The sequence below is a fragment of the Trichomycterus rosablanca genome, chromosome 5 (genome assembly GCF_030014385.1).
Source record: "Trichomycterus rosablanca isolate fTriRos1 chromosome 5, fTriRos1.hap1, whole genome shotgun sequence".
In the NCBI taxonomy this organism is placed as follows: Eukaryota; Metazoa; Chordata; class Actinopteri; order Siluriformes; family Trichomycteridae; genus Trichomycterus; species Trichomycterus rosablanca.
The window spans coordinates 11,796,077-11,816,692 of NC_085992.1; the positions used below are offsets into that span (position 1 = coordinate 11,796,077).

At 40.6% G+C, this 20,616-nt stretch overlaps 2 protein-coding genes across 4 annotated transcripts; one reads left to right on the forward strand and one right to left on the reverse strand.

The window, feature by feature from the left end:
- Positions 1-7,203: 7,203 nt before the first annotated feature.
- On the reverse strand, positions 7,204-15,560 carry vti1b (vesicle transport through interaction with t-SNAREs 1B). 2 transcript variants are annotated; one of them, XM_062995708.1, is made up of 8 exons: positions 15,497-15,560; positions 13,902-14,039; positions 11,769-11,827; positions 11,066-11,254; positions 9,808-9,981; positions 8,781-8,842; positions 8,415-8,633; positions 7,204-7,463 (listed from the first exon to the last, which is right to left on the reverse strand). In XM_062995708.1, exons 2-7 carry the CDS (start codon positions 13,996-13,998, stop codon positions 8,540-8,542), a joined length of 675 nt encoding a protein of 224 aa, XP_062851778.1. In that variant the 5' UTR covers positions 13,999-14,039; positions 15,497-15,560; the 3' UTR covers positions 7,204-7,463; positions 8,415-8,539. The 2 variants fall into 2 exon arrangements, with proteins under 2 accessions (XP_062851778.1, XP_062851779.1); XM_062995709.1 differs by lacking the exon at positions 15,497-15,560 and adding an exon at positions 14,297-14,330.
- On the forward strand, positions 14,995-20,121 carry rdh12 (retinol dehydrogenase 12). Of its 2 annotated transcripts, none has more exons than XM_062995706.1 (7): positions 14,995-15,228; positions 16,468-16,586; positions 16,671-16,826; positions 17,347-17,451; positions 18,607-18,816; positions 18,902-19,091; positions 19,666-20,121. In XM_062995706.1, the coding sequence occupies exons 1-7, from the start codon at positions 15,161-15,163 to the stop codon at positions 19,766-19,768; spliced, it is 951 nt and encodes a 316-aa protein (XP_062851776.1). In that variant the 5' UTR covers positions 14,995-15,160; the 3' UTR covers positions 19,769-20,121. The 2 variants fall into 2 exon arrangements, with proteins under 2 accessions (XP_062851776.1, XP_062851777.1); XM_062995707.1 differs by lacking the exon at positions 19,666-20,121 and adding an exon at positions 19,162-19,497.
- Positions 20,122-20,616: the final 495 nt, after the last annotated feature.

A 20,616-nucleotide genomic window follows, 5' to 3' on the forward strand; every position in this document is an offset into this window, starting at 1 on the left:
TTAATACAGCGATATATTGTCACAGAATTTAACAGCAGACACCAGCTTCAGACCAGCGGCTAGCTAATAGAGCTAACAAAGCTGTTTTTTAGGCAGGTCTAGCTAACATTTCATTTAAATTCTAAATTGCTTTGATTAATTCTCAAATTTAAATTTAGCTAGCTGACATAACATAGCTAGCATAACCTGACAGGCAGTGTAGGTAGCATGCTAGTTGGTGATTAGCTAGCATCTGTTGGCAACATTGCTGCCCTGTTTTATTGTTATTAACCTGACAGACTTTACTAATTTTGACAGGTAATGCATGTAAATGTCTGGTTAGCATTTGTTCATTTAACTATCCAACTCAATTGTGTCACTCAGCCATTTCTTCATCAACTTTTAAACAACATTATTTGTACATCCAGGACAAGTTTTTGGAGGAAAACATCCGGAAACCTACAGCACATTTGTCCTGTATGGTCAGATGTAGTCAAAAAAACACAATTTTTTTATGAACACAGACAGTAAACAAGTGCACATAGCCTGCTCACCTGTAGCAAATTCAGCATTTTAGCAACCTTTAAAACGACCTGCACTTTTCCACAGTCTATTGTCAGAACATGTGTTGGTTTAATGGGGGCAAATTGAGGGTGTGTGCAGTGTGGCGGTTGGCAGCCAATAGGCTGTGTTGTTTGAGGGGCAGGATACCTGACCTTCCGGCACACATTCAGACAGCACATGGCAGATTGCCTCCCCGGGCGACTTCGTCATGTTGCCATATTCCAGGAAACACTATAGAATTCGTACAGTATGTACAATACTGTGCAAAGGTCATAGGGTACTAGGGCTGGGTATCGCCACTAATTTCCTGGATCGATTAGATTCCGATTCACAAGGTCCCGATTCGATTCGATCTTCGATTCGATTTCGATTCAACACATTTAGGCATATTTGAGTTACATTAACAGGTTTTGTTTAAATATGTACAGATGTACAGAGAACGAATGTGATAATTGTACAAAGAACACTCATTATTAAAAATATTTGTTTTTACATAAATAAGTAATCCACAACAAAAAACAGTAACATAAATTTTTTTTATTATTATTATTTTATATGTCTGACACGCTACAACAGTGTATGTGTAATGTAAACATACACCTGGCTGTTGCACAGCTTATGCCAAGTTCACACTACACAACTTTCTGATTTGCCGGGTCACTGTACAGTTCACACTGCACGACTGATGGGTGATGAGGGGGTTTCACATCTACACCATCTATCACCAGGAGGAATCTCAGATGAGTCTGTCTGGTCTCCCAAACTACGTTTTGTCACAAAAACACATGTGAGAAGTGACGAGGGGTTTAATGAAACCACGTCCTAAAATACACTCCAACAAGTAGCAAACTCTGAAGTAATCATTTGGTATTTTATACCTAGGCTTCTTTGAGCACTTCCTAGAGTTCTTTATTTGATTTAGACTGTCTTTCATTTCTTTCTCTGTCAAGGTGTTTCCATACTGCCTCAATAATATTTAGGTCTGGACTGTGGATGCTGGTACATGACTGTCAAGTGTTTTATTAGCTGTTTTTCTCTCCAAATTTGTCCTGGTGATTGTCATCATGCTGAAAAATAAAATTATTCCCTTTTTAGAAGGAAATGCATGGTGAATGAATTAATGAAATTCATTAAAATTAATTAAAACCTGTCTATACTTTTCAGCAGTCATGATCCAATTAGTTTGGACAGTATCGCCAACACCACTGGCAGTAATGCAGCTCTAAACCAGGACAGATTCTCAACCATGTTTCGCTTGAGGCCTCTAGCACTTTTTCTTCCATCTCTCTTCAACTTTTCTCTTATATTGTCGACAACTGGACCCAAAAATATTGGATTCATCACTCCATAATACTCTTTTCCACTGATCTTCATTCGAATCTTTGTGAGCTTTAGCATACCATAGTCTTTTCACTCAGTTCCCCTTCTGTAAAAGTGTTTTTTTGGCAGCTACCCTTCCAAAAAGACAATACCTGATCAAACTTCTTTGGACTGTAGAAGGGTCAACTTGGCATCTTGATGAAGCTGCAAACATTTAGTTACAATTAAGACAACATGAAATTCAAACAAGAGAGATAAAAAATTAAGAACATGAAAAACTAAAAGAAAATATAGTAAAATATATCCTACAATTTAGGGAATATAAAATTAAAACAAGAGATAAGCAATTAAAAACATGAAAACTAAAAGAAAATATATATACCCTACAATTTAGAGAATAAGAAATGAAAACAAGACTAAAAGAAATATAGTAAAATGAGGGTAATAGCAACAATTTTGAACTCAATCATAGGCACAAGAAAAAAGAAAAGTTTTTAACCTGGATTTAAACATTTCTACATTTGAGGAACATCTAATATCTCCTGGCAGTCTGTTCCAGTTACATGCAGCCCAACAGCTAAATGCTACTTCACCATGTTTAGTTTGGACTCTGGGCTCAACTAGCTGACCTGAGTCCATGGATCTAAGAGATCTACTGGGTTTATATTCTCTAAACATTTCTGAGATGTATTCTGGGCCGAACCCATTCAGTGATTTATAGACCAGTAGCAGCACTTTAAATTCTATTCTGTAACTAACCGGAAGCCAGTGTAGAGATTTTAGAACTGGAGTGATGTGCTCAGTTCTCTTCGTCTTAGTTAAAACTCTAGCAGCAGCGTTCTGAATGAGCTGTAACCGTTTAATGGTATTTTTGGGAAGTCCAGTTAAGAGACCATTACAATAGTCCACCCTACTGGAGATAAAAGCATGGATCAGCTTCTCTAGGTCTTGTTGGCACACTAGACCCTTGATTTAGGATATATTTCTAAGATAGTAGAATGCTGTTTTGGTGATGGTTTTAATATGGCTGGTGAATGTGAGATCTGAGTCTATTAGAACGCCAAGATTTCGGACTTGGTCTTTGGTTTTTCGAGCCTGGGAACTGAGGTGTTCACTGACACTAGACCTCTTCTCTTTGCTGCCAAACACAACAATCTCTGTTTTGTCCTTATTTAACTGTAGAAAATTCTGGCTCATCCAGTTATTGATGTTCTCCAGACACTGACACAGTGAATCTATTGGGCTGTAATCATCTGGTGAGAGAGCCAGATATATCTGTGTGTCATCTGCATAACTATGGTAATCAATGTTGTTAGCCTGTAGCATTTGGCCTAATGGCAGCATATAAAGATTGAACAGAAGAGGTCCAAGAACTGATCCCTGGGGGATTCCACAGCTGCCAATAGTGACAAAGTAACTCCGGTCTTCTAAATAAGACCTGAACCAATTAAGGACTGTTCCGGAAAGTCCAACCCAGTTTTTCAACCTATCCAGCAATATTCTATAATCTACAGTGTCAAAGGCAGCACTAAGATCCAGTAAAACCAGAACTGATATTTTACCTGAGTAAGTATTCAGCCGTAGATCATTTAACACTTTTATGAGAGCTGTTTCAGTGCTGTGGTGAGGTCGAAAGCCTGACTGAAATTTGTCAAAATAACCACTGGAATTCAAAAAACTGCTGACTTGACTGTAAACAACGTCCTCAATGATCTTAGCTATGAAAGGAAGATTTGAGACCGGCCTGTAGTTGTTTAACACAGACGCATCCAGAGTTCTCTTTTTTAGGAGTGGCTTAATGGCAGCTGTTTTCAGTGACTTTGGGAAAACGCCTGATACTAGTGAGCCATTAACTATTTGTTGCACATCAGTTTTTACAGAGTTAAAAATAGTTTTAAAAAATTCAGATGGCAGTATGTCGAGACAACATGTCGATGATTTAAGATGCTGAACTGTTTTCTCCAGAATGCTTTGGTCTATTGTATTAAATTGTGACATAATAGTTATGTTATTTCTAGGTGTCTGTAGGGGCAGCATGGTTTCATTGTTTGACTGAGTGGCGTTGATGGTCAGTGATTTTTTCACAGAAGAAATGAGCAAACTCATTACATTTCTCTGTGGACAGAAGTTCTGGCGTGATCTGTTTTGGAGGATTTGTAAGCTTGTCGACCACGTTGATGTTCCTGTTAATGATCTTAGAGAAGTGCAGCTGTCTAGCCCTGCATAACTCCGAGTTAAAACTACAAAGGCTTTGCTTATAGAGATCATAGTGGATTTGAAGTTTAGTTTTCCTCCACTTACGTTCAGCTGTCCTGCATTCTCTTTTCAGAGCTATTACCATCATTGTGTTTTGCCATGGTGCTTTCTGTTTGCTCAACGTTTTCATGACTTTTACCGGGGAAACCACATTCATGAGTCAATATTTTCACATTAAAGTTATCCAAGAGTTCATCAACTGACTCTGCAATTAAAGTTGGTGACATAGCTATGGCCTCCATAAACTGAGAACTAGTGAAAAAGCTGTACTCAGTGGAGATAACTGACAGTAGTTCAGCAAATTCATCTATAAAATGTGCAGAGTATCTTGGAGGTTTATAAATGGTTAAAAATAAAATTTTGGGAGTACCCTTCAAAATAAAACAGGTATTCAAAAGACATAAAATTGCCAAGTACAGTCTCTTTGCACTGGAATACATCTTTAAATAAGGCAGCTACTCCTCCACCTTTCCTACCACTTCGACACATTCATAGAACTGAAGTTTGCTGGTGCTGTTTCGTTAAGAACAATAGCACTGCTGCCTTCTGCTAACCATGTTTCAGTTAGAAACAGAAAATCTAAACTGTAGGATAGAATTATGTCATTCACTAAAAATGATTTGTTGGCTAGGTGATCTAATATTAAGCAGAGCTAGCTTTAAAGGAACCACAGGAGCCCCTGGGGCAGCCCGAGGTTGTCGTGGTACAGGTAAGAGGTTAGACTGGTTGACTTGATATGCTGAATGCGTTCTATTCTTTCTATTTCTAATCAACACAGGAATAGAAAACATTTCAGGCATACTGGGTCCAAGCTTACTCTCCAAACTGTTGTCAGTACCATATCTGCTATAGCAAGGACCCTGAACACATCACATAGTGTTATCATTGTTTTGTTTTCTATCAGTAGCACTCGCTGCACATTCTGAACTCTGTACAGCCAGAGGAGATGAAGTACAAGGCTGCTGCTGACGGTGTTGAAGTGGCCTCAGAGAACGGGGAGGGGGCTGTGGACAGGGGGGAAGGGGTGCCCTGCGCTTTTTGGGTGAAACCTGTGGACTGGCTGAGATGGAGTGCGAGAATTTAGTCCCAACACACACCAGTTTCTCCATTTTCTCTGTGAAATCCATGTGGAGGTGATGTTGTTGAGAGAGAGAAGTTGGAGGATGACTGTGATGTCTCTGCTGTTGACTGCTGTGTCACTGCCTGATGATGAAGTTCGTAATAGCTTTCGTCAAGAGTCAGAAACTCAGCCTGAGCCGTGTTCTCCAGTGATGGAGATTTTATGTTTGATGGTCCTTCATGGTTGAAAGCAGGTGAGGGAGGTTGAGGATGCACGTATTGTGTCGAGTCAGTCCAAGTAGCAGATGGGTGGTGAAGAGCAAAATGGAGGTTGTCCTTTAGTGCCTTCACTCCAGTCTTGCTTAGGTGGGTGCCATCTGGGTAAAAAAAATTCTCTGCGCCCTCAGAATAAATTAAAATTGTCAATATAATTCATACCTTTCAGACTGCAGGTTCTACTTAGCCTCGTGTTGAGGTTGAGTAGCCGTGAAAACATATTAGATCCTTGGGCTCACTGATGAACTTCTGAGCAGTCAGCTTCTCAAGTGTATTAAACAGTTCAGTGAAGTTGTTCTTTAAGATTTCTGACTCCTCTCTGCGAATGTCATTTATGCCCATGTGCAGAATAATTCGGTCGATCGCTCCATGCTGGGAGAGAATGTTGGGAAGTTCCTCATTTAATTCCGAGACAGTCACGTTCGGGAGACATCATGTTAGCATTGATCTGCTGCCTATATTCTTGATGGCAGAGTCACCGACGATCAGAGTTTTCGGAGCGGTCTCTGTCAGGCGAGGGCCTCTGCTTAATCAGCCTCGTGTTTTTGCTAGCCCGCTTTGAGTCCCCTTTCATAGTCAGCTCCGCTGGTTTTGTTTCGTTACCATTACCACTGGGGATAACCTCGATCAGATTTCTGAGCGGTTCAAAATGATTCAGCAAAGGGATCGGTTTTGGTTGCAACCCTGCTATTTTCCCACGGGGTGCAATTGTGCTAGCTTTTGGAATAGTTTTAGCTTTCCGAGCCCATGATGAACAGTCTGGCGTGGAACACATTAAGACAGCCACCTAATGCTTTTGTGCTTTTGGCTTTGCTCCAAGTTTGTGCCACCAACTTATTCTCTCACATGGCTCGTTTCTGTTCCCGTTTTGACTGAATTCTGTCAAGCTTCGGGAAGTCTGTTAAGCTCTCTAGCCTTAGTTTAGCTGGTTGTTCTGTGTTAAATTTTGACTCACCCTCGAGTGATCTGGAATCATTTTTCTGTCCGTTCCAGGTAGAGTTGTGAGCATTTTTGTCTCCAGCACAGCGATTTTCCGTAGGAGTCTGTAGCAGTTCGAGCAGCACGAAGAACCCGCTGTAGTGATAGGAGCCATGGTAGTCCTGATAACTGTGCCCGAGTTCAGTCTGACAGCTAGTGGAAAACTCTGTTAATCAAGTGTCTAGTTTAATGTAGTTCTGTAACTCTGTGCCTTTCCAGCCGATCTATCGTCAGTGTCTGCTGATTGAGCTCTATATTTTAGAAATAAGAGATAGAAAATAACTAAAAAAACTAAAAGCAAGCGGAGAGCAGACAGAAAGTGTGCAGCCAGAGCGAGCGTCAGCCAGAGCGAGCCTAGATGTCCCAAAACGTTGCCCAGCACTCACACTGCGTCCACTGTCCTGCCTAAAAAAAAAAGATTCATCAGCCCACATCCTTCCATTGCTCACGATCCAGTTCTGATGTTCACATGGCTGTTGTAAATGCTTTCGGCAGTGAGAGTGCATGGCGTGGACTCTGACAGCCCCATACTCTGACACCTTTCTATCATCAACAGATGCTCTTCAGTGGGATCGGATCAGATGTATCAATAAGTCTTGGCGCACCTGACCCTGTCGCCGATTCATTGCTTGTCCTTCCTTTAGGTAGGTACTAACCACTCACTGCATGCTGGAAACACCCCACCAGCCTGGCATTTTGAAGATGCTCTGATCCAGCTGTCTAGCTATCGCAATTTGATAGATATAAATATTAGTCACCTGACCAATCACACAGCTTTCCAAGAACATTTTAATACTATTTACAATAACATAAGAGGCAAATACAAAGAGTTACTGATAAATATTTCAGTATTATACAGTTCAAGAAGATGGGTTTTATTGCAGTGTTAGTTATTAGTTCAGTCGGGTTCAAAAGGTCTCAGCATCACAGCCAGATTAGTGTTGGCACGTCCTCCTCCTCACTGATGCTGATTCTCCTGACCAGAGCCAGAGTGGTGAAAAATCAGTGATAACATTGACACCGATTTGGACCTTGAGAGGCAGAGAAGAAGAGCCCACCAAACATCAATTAATCAACTTGAGTGGAGGAGTTACAGAAGTCAAAGTCTGAAGTCTCAGTCATACAGAAATGCGACTGCAAAGTTCAGCAGTCGAAATAACATTATATTAATGGCTGATCTTTGATCTACAAATTCACATCTGTACCACTGTATTTATGTCTAGAGGGACGGTCCTTCCATCTTACTGTAGAACAGTTTAAGTTTTTTTATTTAAAGTTTTTTAATTTAAAAAGCAGCATGGTTCACTGTCAGTGGTGAAAGAGCAGGACATCATGGTAGAGCAAATTCATCAACCACAAAACTAAACTGTGTTAAAAATGATTGCTTTTGGGTGCATACAGGTGGCACAGTGACCTAATTCACTAGCCCACCACCGCTAAGCTCTCCAGCCCTCATAATTTCTAGGTGGTGCTACAGACCTGGCCAGTGTATCCAAACAGATACAAACGGCTGTGCCTGAAAAAGCGAGGTCGAATGGGCTTCAATGACACTGCGACACAATTGCGACCTGTGCTGTCTCTTTGTACATGATATGACTCTTTGTCTTTGATAGCTCACCTTGGCCAGCGTGGGGGTGGTACAGGTAGCAAGAGAATTACAAAATATGAAATTGGAAATTAGTAGACTGGGAGAAAAATGGGGGAAAATACACAAAAAGGACACCAGAATTGATTTGAAGCCCCTTAACAATGTATAAACAAACACTGATTTCACCACAAATGTTGTTTCAGGGCGTGTCCATGTTCCTGGTGGAATTTTGTTTATCTTTAAAACACTCTTCATCATAAATATAAGCACAAATGTTTAAGAACGAAAGATTGGAACATTTGGAAGATTTTGCCTCCCCAAAACCAGCACAAAACTTCTAGGTCATGCCTCATGAAATATATTATCAGCAAGCTTTCACTTGGACCGTGGTCACCTTTTCAAACACACACACACAATGCAAATTTTAAGTCTGATCCACTTGCATAGACTGCATCTTCAGATGCTCGGCAATCAAGACGGGGAAAACTCGTATCACGCGTTCAGCCCCACGTTGTAAGCTCAGTGCCAGAAGAACTTGAGGTAGACCACAGCTCCCAGTATGACCAGCTCCATAATGATGATCACCGCCAGCAGCATCTTGTTGGTCATCACCCTGTCAGAAGAAAGAGGATGGACAGTTTGTGAAGGTGTAGTTTTACTGAACTGTTTCTTGAATGTGTTGTGCTACTAGACAGAAGGTTGTTTGTTTAATCCCAGTCTGCTGGATTATTTAAAGAAAACACGAGTAGATGCTGCTCACCTGCGAGACATGGAGCGCAAGATCTTCCTGCTGCGACTCAGATTCTCTCCCGTGTTTACAAGCTAAGATGAGAAAAAGGACGTCGAAAAGAGAGGTTAATCACCACTATGATGGATTTATTTATTTAATTACTGGTAACACAAGATTTAACAGTTCAAATGTTTAACGTCAAACACGGTCATGAACAATTTTGTATCTCCAATTCACCTCACTTGCATGTGTTTGGACTGTGGGAGGAAACTCATGCAGACACGGGGAGAACATGCAAACTCCACACAGAAAGAACCTCGACCGCTCCACCTGGGAATCAAATCCAGGACCTTCTTGCTGTGAGGTGACAGTGCTACCCACCGAGCCATTGCGCTGCACCAGTTTTTATCATTTTATTTCATTTCCTGGTCAGGATTGCAGTGAGTCCAGCTTCCCCGGAATCACTGGGCATAATGCAGCAACACACCCCGAACAGATTGACAATACATTATGCTTGGCCAACTCCTCTACCCCAAAAAATAGCCAATAATTGTATGCATACAGATGTGCAGCTGGCTAATAGCACAGCTGGGGATTGTTGTGGGCTAGTGGATTTTCCAGATGTGAACTGAAATTCATGTAGTAATGTTGATTAAACAGGCAAATGTAATTCCAGGTGAGAACTTGGGAGTGTGCAGCATTCTATTACACTAGCCCACCAGCACTGAGACCTGGGTTTGAATCTCAGAGGTGATATTGGCCAGCCGGGTATCTTCACAGACATGACCGGCTGTCTGGCAGGGGGTGACCCAGCCAGGCTGAAGTGGTTGATGAAAATGAAATGAAACTTTCATAAACCTTTCTCACAGGGTCAGAAGTCTTCTAACATCAACATTAACCTTTATCAAATCAATAATATTTTAATACACACATTAGTCCATCCATATGCACTCATACAAACAATATTCTAATAAATTTATATAATTTTTATTATAGGCTGATAAAGGGCTTTTTCCACACATCTATTCAGCAGTAAACGTTTGAATAAAGCTCTCACTCGGTCTCTGGTGCGGTCCAGTTGTTCTCTCTGTTGGCCGAGATTGTCTATGATGTCAGTTCCAATATGTTCGCTCTCGATGGCGATGCGGTGGCTGCGTTCGATGCTCTGGCTGGCACTATTCAGAGATTCCGTGCCCTGGATAAGTAATGCCCTCTGTGCCTGTAACTGAGACTGAACATACACACACATACCATGAAGACCAACTTGTAAGAAAGACAGCAACATTAAAAAACCTGTGGAAGAGTCTTTTTGTACCTGCTGGGTCGATAAGCATGAATGTACACAGACTCACTTAAAGGCACGGCATTTCCCTTTTTTCCTCCAATTTAGGCATTTCCAATTCCCTGTTATAATTCTTTTGCTGCTAGCACTGTCCCACACAAAACGAAAAGGCCTACAGGCTAGCACCCGCCCCCTCAGACACGTGAAGAAACCCTATCCGATCTTTCTTTTCTCATAGACTTGTGCAAATTGTGTCTGCTGAGTGTCTGCCCAGGCTGGATGCTGCACCACCGAGCTGCACTACCTTTTAGCCAATCCAGTCATTTCCATGTGCCCAGTCACACTTCTTTTCACCCGCCAGTGTTTGGTTCTCGCACAGAGCTGAATCTTGTATGGAGAGCCACGCTAAGCTTCATATGACTACCCCACACTCACACATGCCCGGAAGTCACAAGTCCAACCTACTGTACTCTCCTTTAAACACATCAGTTGTGTTTGTGTGAATGCCCGGCCAGGCGTTCTTCTGAGTTCCAACACTCCGCAGCGATGTACTAGCATGTGCTAGACCGCTGCCTCACAAAATTCAGTCATGTCAGTGAAATTTGAAATACATTTTATGAACTTTCCTTTCCTTTTGGAACCTGTTTGCAAAAATTAGGATGTTGTGATACAGTGACACCGCTGCGCTTTTTAATATGGCTATCACGGCTGGGAAGCACTAACACTGATCTAGAAGGTAGATGGAGAGAATCATTTTAGACTGCGCCTTTATGTGATGTAATGTGTGAAACCCACCCCTCTCATAGTTATGTGGGGAAGGAAAGCCATCAAAAGTGAATCTAGACTTCTCAAACAACCCTGGTGTCAGACTCAAAACAAAAGGAATAAACAAACAACTACAAAGGTCGTTGCTTATGATCATATGTAGCGGAGAAACAACAGTTTTAAGCAATTAGAGATTTAGTATCTGCAGTACTGTTACCAAGCATTAGGGAAGCTTCTAAGCTTCTATGTTATACATATATGCACTCACACTTTGCTCGTTTTGAGCGGCATAAACGTGCCCACCATCTCCCGGCCGAGCAGAAAAGCCACCAGTGTCTAGGCTTTGTAGTTGGCGCTGCAGCTTTCCCAGGTCCCTGTGGTAAAGTCGAACTTTGGAGGACATGGAACTCCTGAAGGAGGAAGGAGCACTGAGCAGTTCCTGCTCCATGCCTTGCAACTGGGACAGACACAGAGAACACACTAGGATGAAAAGACATTCAAAAGAAGACCCAACACAATCTGACCAAGGTCTCTGGGTTCTATTGTGCACATTCTACCAGTGAATCACAAACTCTAAGATCAGGCTCAAAAGCCCTCAGCAGGTGGGTGATGATGCTCTGCTGCACCCTAGTGGTTTAAGAATAAAGTTAGGGTGAGTGAGGTTAGGTTGTGAACATTCGTACCATCACAGAATGATTTTGTGCTTTACATACAATCAGAACCCAAAACTCATAGTTTTAAATTTAATAACACTGCTGCAATTCGTATGTGCTGTTTTTAAGTAGGCAAGAGGTTGTGGAAACAAGTATAAGAGAAGAAATTCCATGTCTGATGTCAGTCACCTGAATCAAAGATTTAATTTGCAAACTGTGGTCTATATACGGGTTACTTTCTTATCAGTGTTATTATATGCCTAAGGAATCCAGGTCAAAACAAATGTGACATGTTTTGTGCACGTAAACATTACTTACTACTTCCTGTGCCTCCCCATGACGTTCATCAAACACTCGTACCAGCTTCTTCTTCTCCTCTGAGCAGAAAGAAATGTGAAGTTTTCTTACTGTTACTGAAATATTGATCTTCGCACATGTGTCACAATAACTAACATGAAAAATGAAGTGGGAGTCAAAAGTTTACATACACATGTAAGGGACATGCATACCATGATAGTTGTACGATTTCAAGACTGTCATACAATTTTAATACCAGCTTTAACAATAATTAATCAATACTAATTATTACTTATCAGATTGGTTTCCTCCCATCCTTTTAAAACATGCAGCGACTTAATGCACACCAAAGAGGGTGAAAGAATAGATGGGTCAGTGGCACATAAGAGAGTAGGTTGGTGGATGGATGTGAGAGTGTGGTGGGAGAGTGAATGAGTGAGAGAATGAATGGGTGGATATTTATTTATTGGGATTTTAATGCCATGTTTTACACACTTTGTTTACATTCATGACAGAACAGATAATTACTGGTTACACAAGATTCATCAGTTCACAAGTTTAATGTCAAACACAGTCATGGACAATTTTGCATCTCCAATTCACTTCACTTGCACGTCTTTGGACTATGAGAGGAAACCGAAGCTCCCAAAGGAAACCCACGCAAACACGGGGAGAACATGCGAACTCCACACAGAAAGGATCTGGACCTCTCCACCTGGGATTTAAACCCAGGACCTTCTTGCTGTTAGGCAACAACGCTACCCACTGAGCCACCGTGGAATGGGTGGATAAATGATTAAGCAAGTGACTGGACCAGTAGGTGAGAGGATGTGAAAATTGAGTAACTAAATGGGTGAGTGGATAATCAAGTAAGCAAATGGGGGAGTGGGTGGATGGATGGATGGCTGTAAAAGTGGGTAACTAAATGGGTAACTAAATGGGTGAGTGGATAATTTAGTAAGCAAATGGGGGAGTGGGTGGCTGGATGGATGGCTGGAGGAGTGGGTAACTAAATGGGTGAGTGGATAATTAAGTAAGCAAATGGGGGAGTGGGTGGATGGATGGATGGCTGTAAAAGTGGGTAACTAAATGGGTGAGTGGATAATTAAGTAAGCAAATGGGGGAGTGGGGGAGTGGGTGGATGGATGGCTGGCTGGAGGAGTGGGTAACTAAATGGGTGAGTGGGTGGATGGATGGATGGCTGGAGGAGTGGGTAACTAAATGGGGGAGTGGGTGGATGGATGGATGGCTGGAGGAGTGGGTAACTAAATGGGTGAGTGGATAATTAAGTAAGCAAATGGGGGAGTGGGTGGATGGATGGATGGCTGTAAAAGTGGGTAACTAAATGGGTGAGTGGATAATTAAGTAAGCAAATGGGGGAGTGGGTGGATGGATGGCTGGCTGGAGGAGTGGGTAACTAAATGGGTGAGTGGATAATTAAGTAAGCAAATGGGGGAGTGGGTGGATGGATGGATGCTGTAAAAGTGGGTAACTAAAATGGGTGAGTGGATAATTAAGTAAGCAAATGGGGGAGTGGGGGAGTGGGTGGATGGATGGCTGGCTGGAGGAGTGGGTAACTAAATGGGTGAGTGGATAATTAAGTAAGCAAATGGGGGAGTGGGTGGATGGATGGATGGCTGTAAAAGTGGGTAACAATGGGTGAGTGGATAATTAAGTAAGCAAATGGGGGAGTGGGTGGATGGATGGCTGGCTGGAGGAGTGGGTAACTAAATGGGTGAGTGAGTATATAATTAAGTAAGCAAATGGGGGAGTGGGTGGGTGAATGGATGGCTGGAAGAGTGGGTGAGTGGATAATCAAGTAAGCAAATGGGCGAGTGGGTGAGTAGGTGGATGGATGGCTGGCTGGCTGGGAAAGTGAGTGGCTGAGTGAGGAAGAGAGAGATTTTATTCAATTTGCTGATCGAAATTGAACTGATCTGGGCTTAAAGTAAAATTAAGACCCTACCGCAGTGTCTAAGACCCTTGGAGCAGCAACTGTTCCATAGTAATGATGTTTACTTTCATTAAAATGTGCGGAATCAGCTAAATATGTACCCAACACTGCTACATGACTTTAGATATGCACTAGAATTCAGACACTGTATTACTGACTCTAAAGATAAGATAGATTATTAATTAAATGAATAAACGCACCTCCTTGTGCTAGTGTAGCTCTGTCAGTGATGAGTTTCAGTTCTTCATATAGAGATCTGTACATCTCATGGAGCTTCTCAAACTCCTCCGACGACATGATGTTCCTTTATCCTTTTCTCCAGACACTCACTTTAAATCCTTTACAATTATAAAAATACAGCTTTAAATTACTGCTATTCACAATAAAACCACATAAATAATCAGTTTACAGAGCAACAGAATAATAACATCCTGAAAGAAGCTTTATTTCCTCAAGTGACCGTGTAGCTGTTCTAAACACTGACTGTAAACAAATCATTAAAATATATGTTTTAACATTAATGAAACAATAAATCTGCACAAAGGTATTGGTTTTTATTATCTATAAATTATAAAAAGAAAACAAAGAGCAATACTTAGATTTTAAAAGGGAATTGTTCAAAAAATATCCTATCAGGCGACACTCAAACGTCTTTCAGCAAACGATGCATTGTGGGTAATGTAGTGTTTGTGGTACAAAGCCAGACGTCTGTAATTTTTTTTTAATGTAAGGTTTTTTTTTATCACTCTGTACTCCACTATAGTTATTTTTTATAGTGAATTTTTAATTAATTAATTCTTTTTATTTTTAGATTTTCAATTGTATTATTATTGCAAATAATTGTTCATATTTTTTGATAGTTTTTGATGTTCTATACACTTATTTTTCATTTAAATTTTTTTTGTTTATCTTTTTACTCTGGTCAGGGTTGTGGTGGGTCTGGTTTTACGAGACAAACATTTGGCACAAGGCAGGAACACTTTGGACAAGGTGCCAGTCCATCACATGAAATAACACAAATCCTCTTCTGGAAACTTAAATACTGCATTTTCCTGTAAAAATGGAAAAATAAATAGACACAGCAATCACCCCTTTCATCCTTTCTGAATATGTTACATTTGTCAAATAAGCTGTAAGTGTTTAAAAAAAAAAAGCAGAATTTTTTAACTGATCAGGGTGTGTAACCTTAAAACAAACCAATAAAACATACTATTAGTTTAAACTTTTGCACATGATTTTGCCACCCTCCATACACACCTGGAAGGGGACAATGTATGGTTGTAAACGTCACGTGTCACGCATCAGTACTACAATATATAAAAACTACAACTCCCATGATCCTCTCGGCGCTCAGCGAGTAGGAGGTTAAGCAGAGGCGCATATCATCACACATTCATACAGCACAGTATTGGAGTATTACCATCAGATACTGTACGTTTTACCGAATATATCCGATATCATGTTTCTGATCATCTTGGGATGTGGAATAATCGCTTTAATACTCAGGATCATGTCTCCTCAGATCAGGTAGGATGATCACCTGTAACCTAAATAATACTGCTGCACCATAGAATCTGTAGGTTCGGTTCTACAATGCACATGTTTACATGGTTATATATGTAATATATATATATATACCCACACACACATAAATATATAGGGATGCTTAAGGGTGCAGTGATAATTCTGAAAAAAAAAAAAATCCTGAAAACATGTACAGAGCAGGGTGCTGAAACATTTTTTAAGAATAATATTTACGTAAATGTATATTAATTATAGATTTTCAAGAACTTACACCACGACATTACACCACGCTGTATTTATATACTCAGATATCTTATGGGTGATTGATCACTATAGTAACTGGCTCCGCTCAGTATACATATAATTCGCTTATCCAAACAACCAATAAAATTTCACCGGGGGCGGGGCTAATTATGCATGTATAAATTGATTATGCAGCTTGCAATCTGATTGGTTGTTGAGGGTTGGCGTGGTGGTATGATCAAAGTAAGTAAGTAAGTAAATTTTATTTATAAAGCACTCTTAAAACAACTTACGTTGACCAAAGTGCTGTACATCGAATAAGCATACATAACACAACATTATGTTAAAAAAGTAAGAACCAAATAAAAATACAGAGTAAGAGACAAAATAAAACAGATACAAATATATAAAGGTGTACTGTACTGTTAATATGTTATGTATAATTTTACTTATTTTATATATTTTTTTAAATGTTCTTATATTTTGTCTGTTCTGTTTACTTTGTTTTAATTTAAACATACACCAATTATGTTCTCATATCTTGGGCAATTTAAAGCAGCCACCTTCTGTATATTTTTGACTAGAGATCACAAACCCCCGGTTCCTAAGACAAATGTTGCTGTTCGGCACTCTCTGTAGCAGCCATGCCACCCCCATTTTTTATATTTTACTATTTAATTGTGAGATGTACCACTCAACACCTCCGAGATCCGAGTTCGAATTTCAGTCATGCTACTGGCCAACGTCTATCTTAATTTTAATTTACTACAAAGTGGTCCAATTTTTTAAAATGTATTTAATGTTGTTGTTTTTTTGTTTTTTTTTACATTTTCTGTATTTTTATTTTTAATTGTACTGCACCTCACAGAGGTTCTCTCTTGTGGACTCTACTCTTTATCTCAACCCATAGGCCCAAAATTGTTTTATATTCAACTCCACTTGATCAGCCAAGTATCTAATGTTGGTTGAATCTCTGTCTGATTCTCATTGTGTGTGTAGGAAATATTCTGCAGGTGGAGTGTGTTTATCCACAAGTCATCTAGATGGAAAGACGGTGCTTATTACAGGTGCAAACACCGGCATTGGGAAGGAGACGGCACTGGACTTGGCAGCACGGGGTGAGGGAGAGTATATGAGCAAAATAATGCAATAAAATTCACTCGATATGACTGTCTATGAGTTTGTTGTTCCAAAAACCACAGGAGCACGGGTGATCATGGCCTGTCGGGATGTGGAGAAGGGTGAGGAAGCAGCAGCCGAGATTCGGGCACGTGTTGGTGGAGCTGAGGTGGAGGTACGAGAGCTCGACCTGGCCGATACCTACTCAATACGGGCTTTTGCACAAAGATTTCTCCTAGGTATATTTATTTTGATATATAAATAATGTGTGTGTTTTAACCATTCAGTACAGTTGAGGGTCCATAAGGAATAAAGAGCATCATTTATAACAGTCATACAGGATCACTTGCACCCTGTGGTGTAAACATTCATTAAAGCACTTGGCAGGTGTTTTTATTCCAAGTAATTGAGTGAAGCACCTTGCTTAAGGGGGTAAACTTGGCTATAGTGGGGCTTGAACCACTAACCTTTGGAGTTCTTTAAATACTTAGCAACCCCGTCCTTACTCCTTTCCTGATCCTCCCATGTTTGAGGATTATACTGACCCCATTCCTATTGCAAAAAGTACTAAAGAGGGGTTTCGTGAACACTTCGCTGAAGGTTCTGGATCACAGATTGCAAGCAAAACCATTCAGCATATTTATAAGCATAATAATACTACAGCACAGACCTTTCACAATGTCCATGGTATTCGAGGAGAATTTTGTGGGTCAGGCTAACTGAAGTGCACCGGGTATTTCTGTCCCTTTCTTTTCACAGAGGTGAGTCACCTGCACATCCTCATAAATAATGCTGGAGTGATGATGTGTCCTTACATGAAGACTGCAGACGGGTTTGAGATGCACTTGGGAGTTAATCACCTAGGTGAGTATTTGTAGTCATTTAATGAAATCAATCTGGTCATTTCCAGTTCCCCATTGTACTTTACCGGCTGCTTTTTATCACTTTTTATCCCGCCCAGAGCCGTATTGCATATGGAGAGTCACGCTATGCTCCTTGTGACTCCCCACCACTTGTGTCAGTACCCTGACCACTCCCAGAGATCAGTATCACAGCAGAAAAGATGAGAAACACTGTGTGTGATGGGTGTCTGGCCAGCTGTGTGTTAGCGTGTCGGACTGGGACATTGGAAGAACATGCCAAACTTTTTACAGATTTTTGACAAGGTTCCTTTATTGACAAAATGATCTGGGATCTATGGTTAGAATCCTTAGCAGTGCTATCGGACGGTCAAGCGTCTAAATACAGACTCGATTGGCTATGTCGACAAGCAATCAGACTCCTCAACTCAGTACTGTAACAATTTCCTCTGCTGCCACACACTGAACTATATTGACTATGTTAGGCTGTTTTACCTGTTTATTCAAATATTGAAAAAGTCTTTTTGTATTTTTGCACCTTATTTACTTCTTAGGCACCTTATCTCCATTGCCAATTTCACTGTTTATTCAAATATTGAAAAGTCTTTTTTGCACCTTATTTACTTTTCAGGCTCCATTGCCAATTCTTACGCTGCTAATGTACAACATGTCACTACCTCATGAACCATTGTACCATCTATTCACCATCATGTACTAACACTTGTCTTTAGTCCTGTCTTCTAATTACTTGTTTAGATTAGGAATAATTAGGAATATCTTTTGTAGTTATTTATTATAGGATTTTTTGTATTTATTGTTGTACTTACACTGTTTTGTATTTACACTGTTTTGTCTTGCACTTTTTGTACCGTGTTACACCGTGATCCTAGAGGAACGCTGTTTCGTTTCAATATGTACTTGTATGTAGCTGAAATGACAATAAAACCTCTCTGACTCTGACTATGTGTGAGGAAGGGGTGGGTGGACTGGCAACCAGTTCAGGTGTGTTACCACATTGTCCATTAATTCTGGACCCACTGCAACCCAGACACCACTGCGATGGAGCTTCAGAAGCTCACGTTATACTGTTCACATATGGTTGATAATCCTAGTGGTTTCTGACCGTCTCAACTCACTAATCCCTGCACGCTTTTTTTAGGCCACTTCCTGCTAACCTACTTGCTGATTGGCATATTAAAGCGCAGCGCTCCGTCCCGCATCGTGGTGGTTTCCTCTCTGGCGCATTATTTCGGCTGGATCCGATTCCACGACCTGCACAGCCAGGGCAGCTACAACAGTGGCCTGGCCTACTGCCAGAGCAAACTGGCTAATGTGCTTTTTACCAGGGAACTAGCACGCAGGCTAACAGGTACGTGGTTAAAATGCACACTTTGTTAAATATACACTTAAACTAAAGTGTAAAGCGTACAAACTGAATTCTTCTCACCGTCCAGGTTCCAACGTGACTGTGAACTCAGTGCACCCGGGGACGGTCAGGTCTGATTTGGTGCGCCACTCTACGATGATGTCTCTGGTGTTCGCTCTGTTCTCCATGTTTCTGAAAACGCCACAGGAGGGAGCTCAGAGTTCTATCTACTGCTCTGTCGCAGGGGAACTGCACTCCATCACCGGCAAACACTTCAGGTAAAAGTCACAATTAGTATACAGTGCCTTAAAATTCATAAGTATTCATAACCCCATCCCCCTTTCCCAGACACCCCCCCCACAGACAGTGACCTGATGAAGTTTAAACCAAGGTCTTTAGGACAGTGGAGCTGTGTGGCACCCACCCTACATGCTCCACTACTGTGTTGCCTGTGTTATTCTTATTCTTCTAATGTTCACTTTACTTTAAATTGTTCTTTTTAATTATATTGTTAATTGTTCTAATGTTTCTAGATTCTTACTTTTAAAAACATTCTACTGTATATTTTTTTGTATAATATATTTTTTAACTATTTTGTAGTTTTTGTAATTACTGTGGCGGAGCAGTCACTAAAGCATTTCACTGCCAGTTGTACTGTGTATGACCATGTATGTGACAAATAAACCTCGATTTGATTTGATTTGATTTGAACACTGTTGGGGAGTGATTTCTTTTTTAAGGCTCTGTAGATGGAGATCTGTGGTCCAATGCAAAATGGGTTCTAAAACCCAACACAGGTTTGGACGTTTTAAAACTAATATTTGTTTCTTTTTTTGTATCTTTGTATCTCAGTGACTGTTCTCCAGCGTCAGTCGCTCCTCAGGGTCGGTGTGATGAAACCTCTCACAGACTCTGGGACGTCAGCTGTGAGCTACTGGGAATCGAATGGGACTGAATATACATTCCATCTTTACTCTTCATTTATCAGCCACCACCAGAAACGTGCCAATTCTTAGATACTGCACACTTACATCTTTTTTGTTCTACCGATTTGCCAAATTCACCATTACGTCAAAGTTATTTATAAACTTATAAAGTGCTATCAGACTCCAAGTCCAGTCTGTGATTTGTTGATGCTCAGTTGAATCAACCTTGAAGTCGAAATATTGCTTTGAATAATGTACACATTTCTGTTCACACCATGTCTGCTGAACTGCACTGGGGTTTTTATACAGATGTGAAAATGTCTTTTTACTAATGGTACTCATGATCAGAGATCAGTATTTGAATAAATTAATAAATATATATTGTTGGAAAAGAACTGTGTTTCTTATTCACATTAATACACTACAAGCATTTATAATTATTAGGATGATCACTATTATTATAATCAACCGAATACTTTCGATTACATGAACAGCAATAATGATTCAAATGTAAATGCACAGAGAATCGTTTATATTAAAACAGCATGTTAGAACTTTTTTCCTATTTTGGGGGGGGATTTGCTCCCCTCGGCACAAACACAATTGGCCATGTTTAAGGGACGGGAAAGTCAGACAGGGTCTCTTTTCTTTGTGACAGGTCCAGGTGCCTGCATGAATTTTTGGGAAGGGGGAGTGTCACATTGAGCTTAGAGTGTTTCTTCGTAAGTGATACAACCAAACACTGGCCGGTGATAAAAAGCGGCCTCAGTCTTGTGTAGGAGGGGGCATGTTGTAATCTGGCTCTCCTTGATCAGACTGGGAGTCGTGCGAGCGGCAGTGAATTTACAATATGGAATCAGAAATGACCAATTAACTG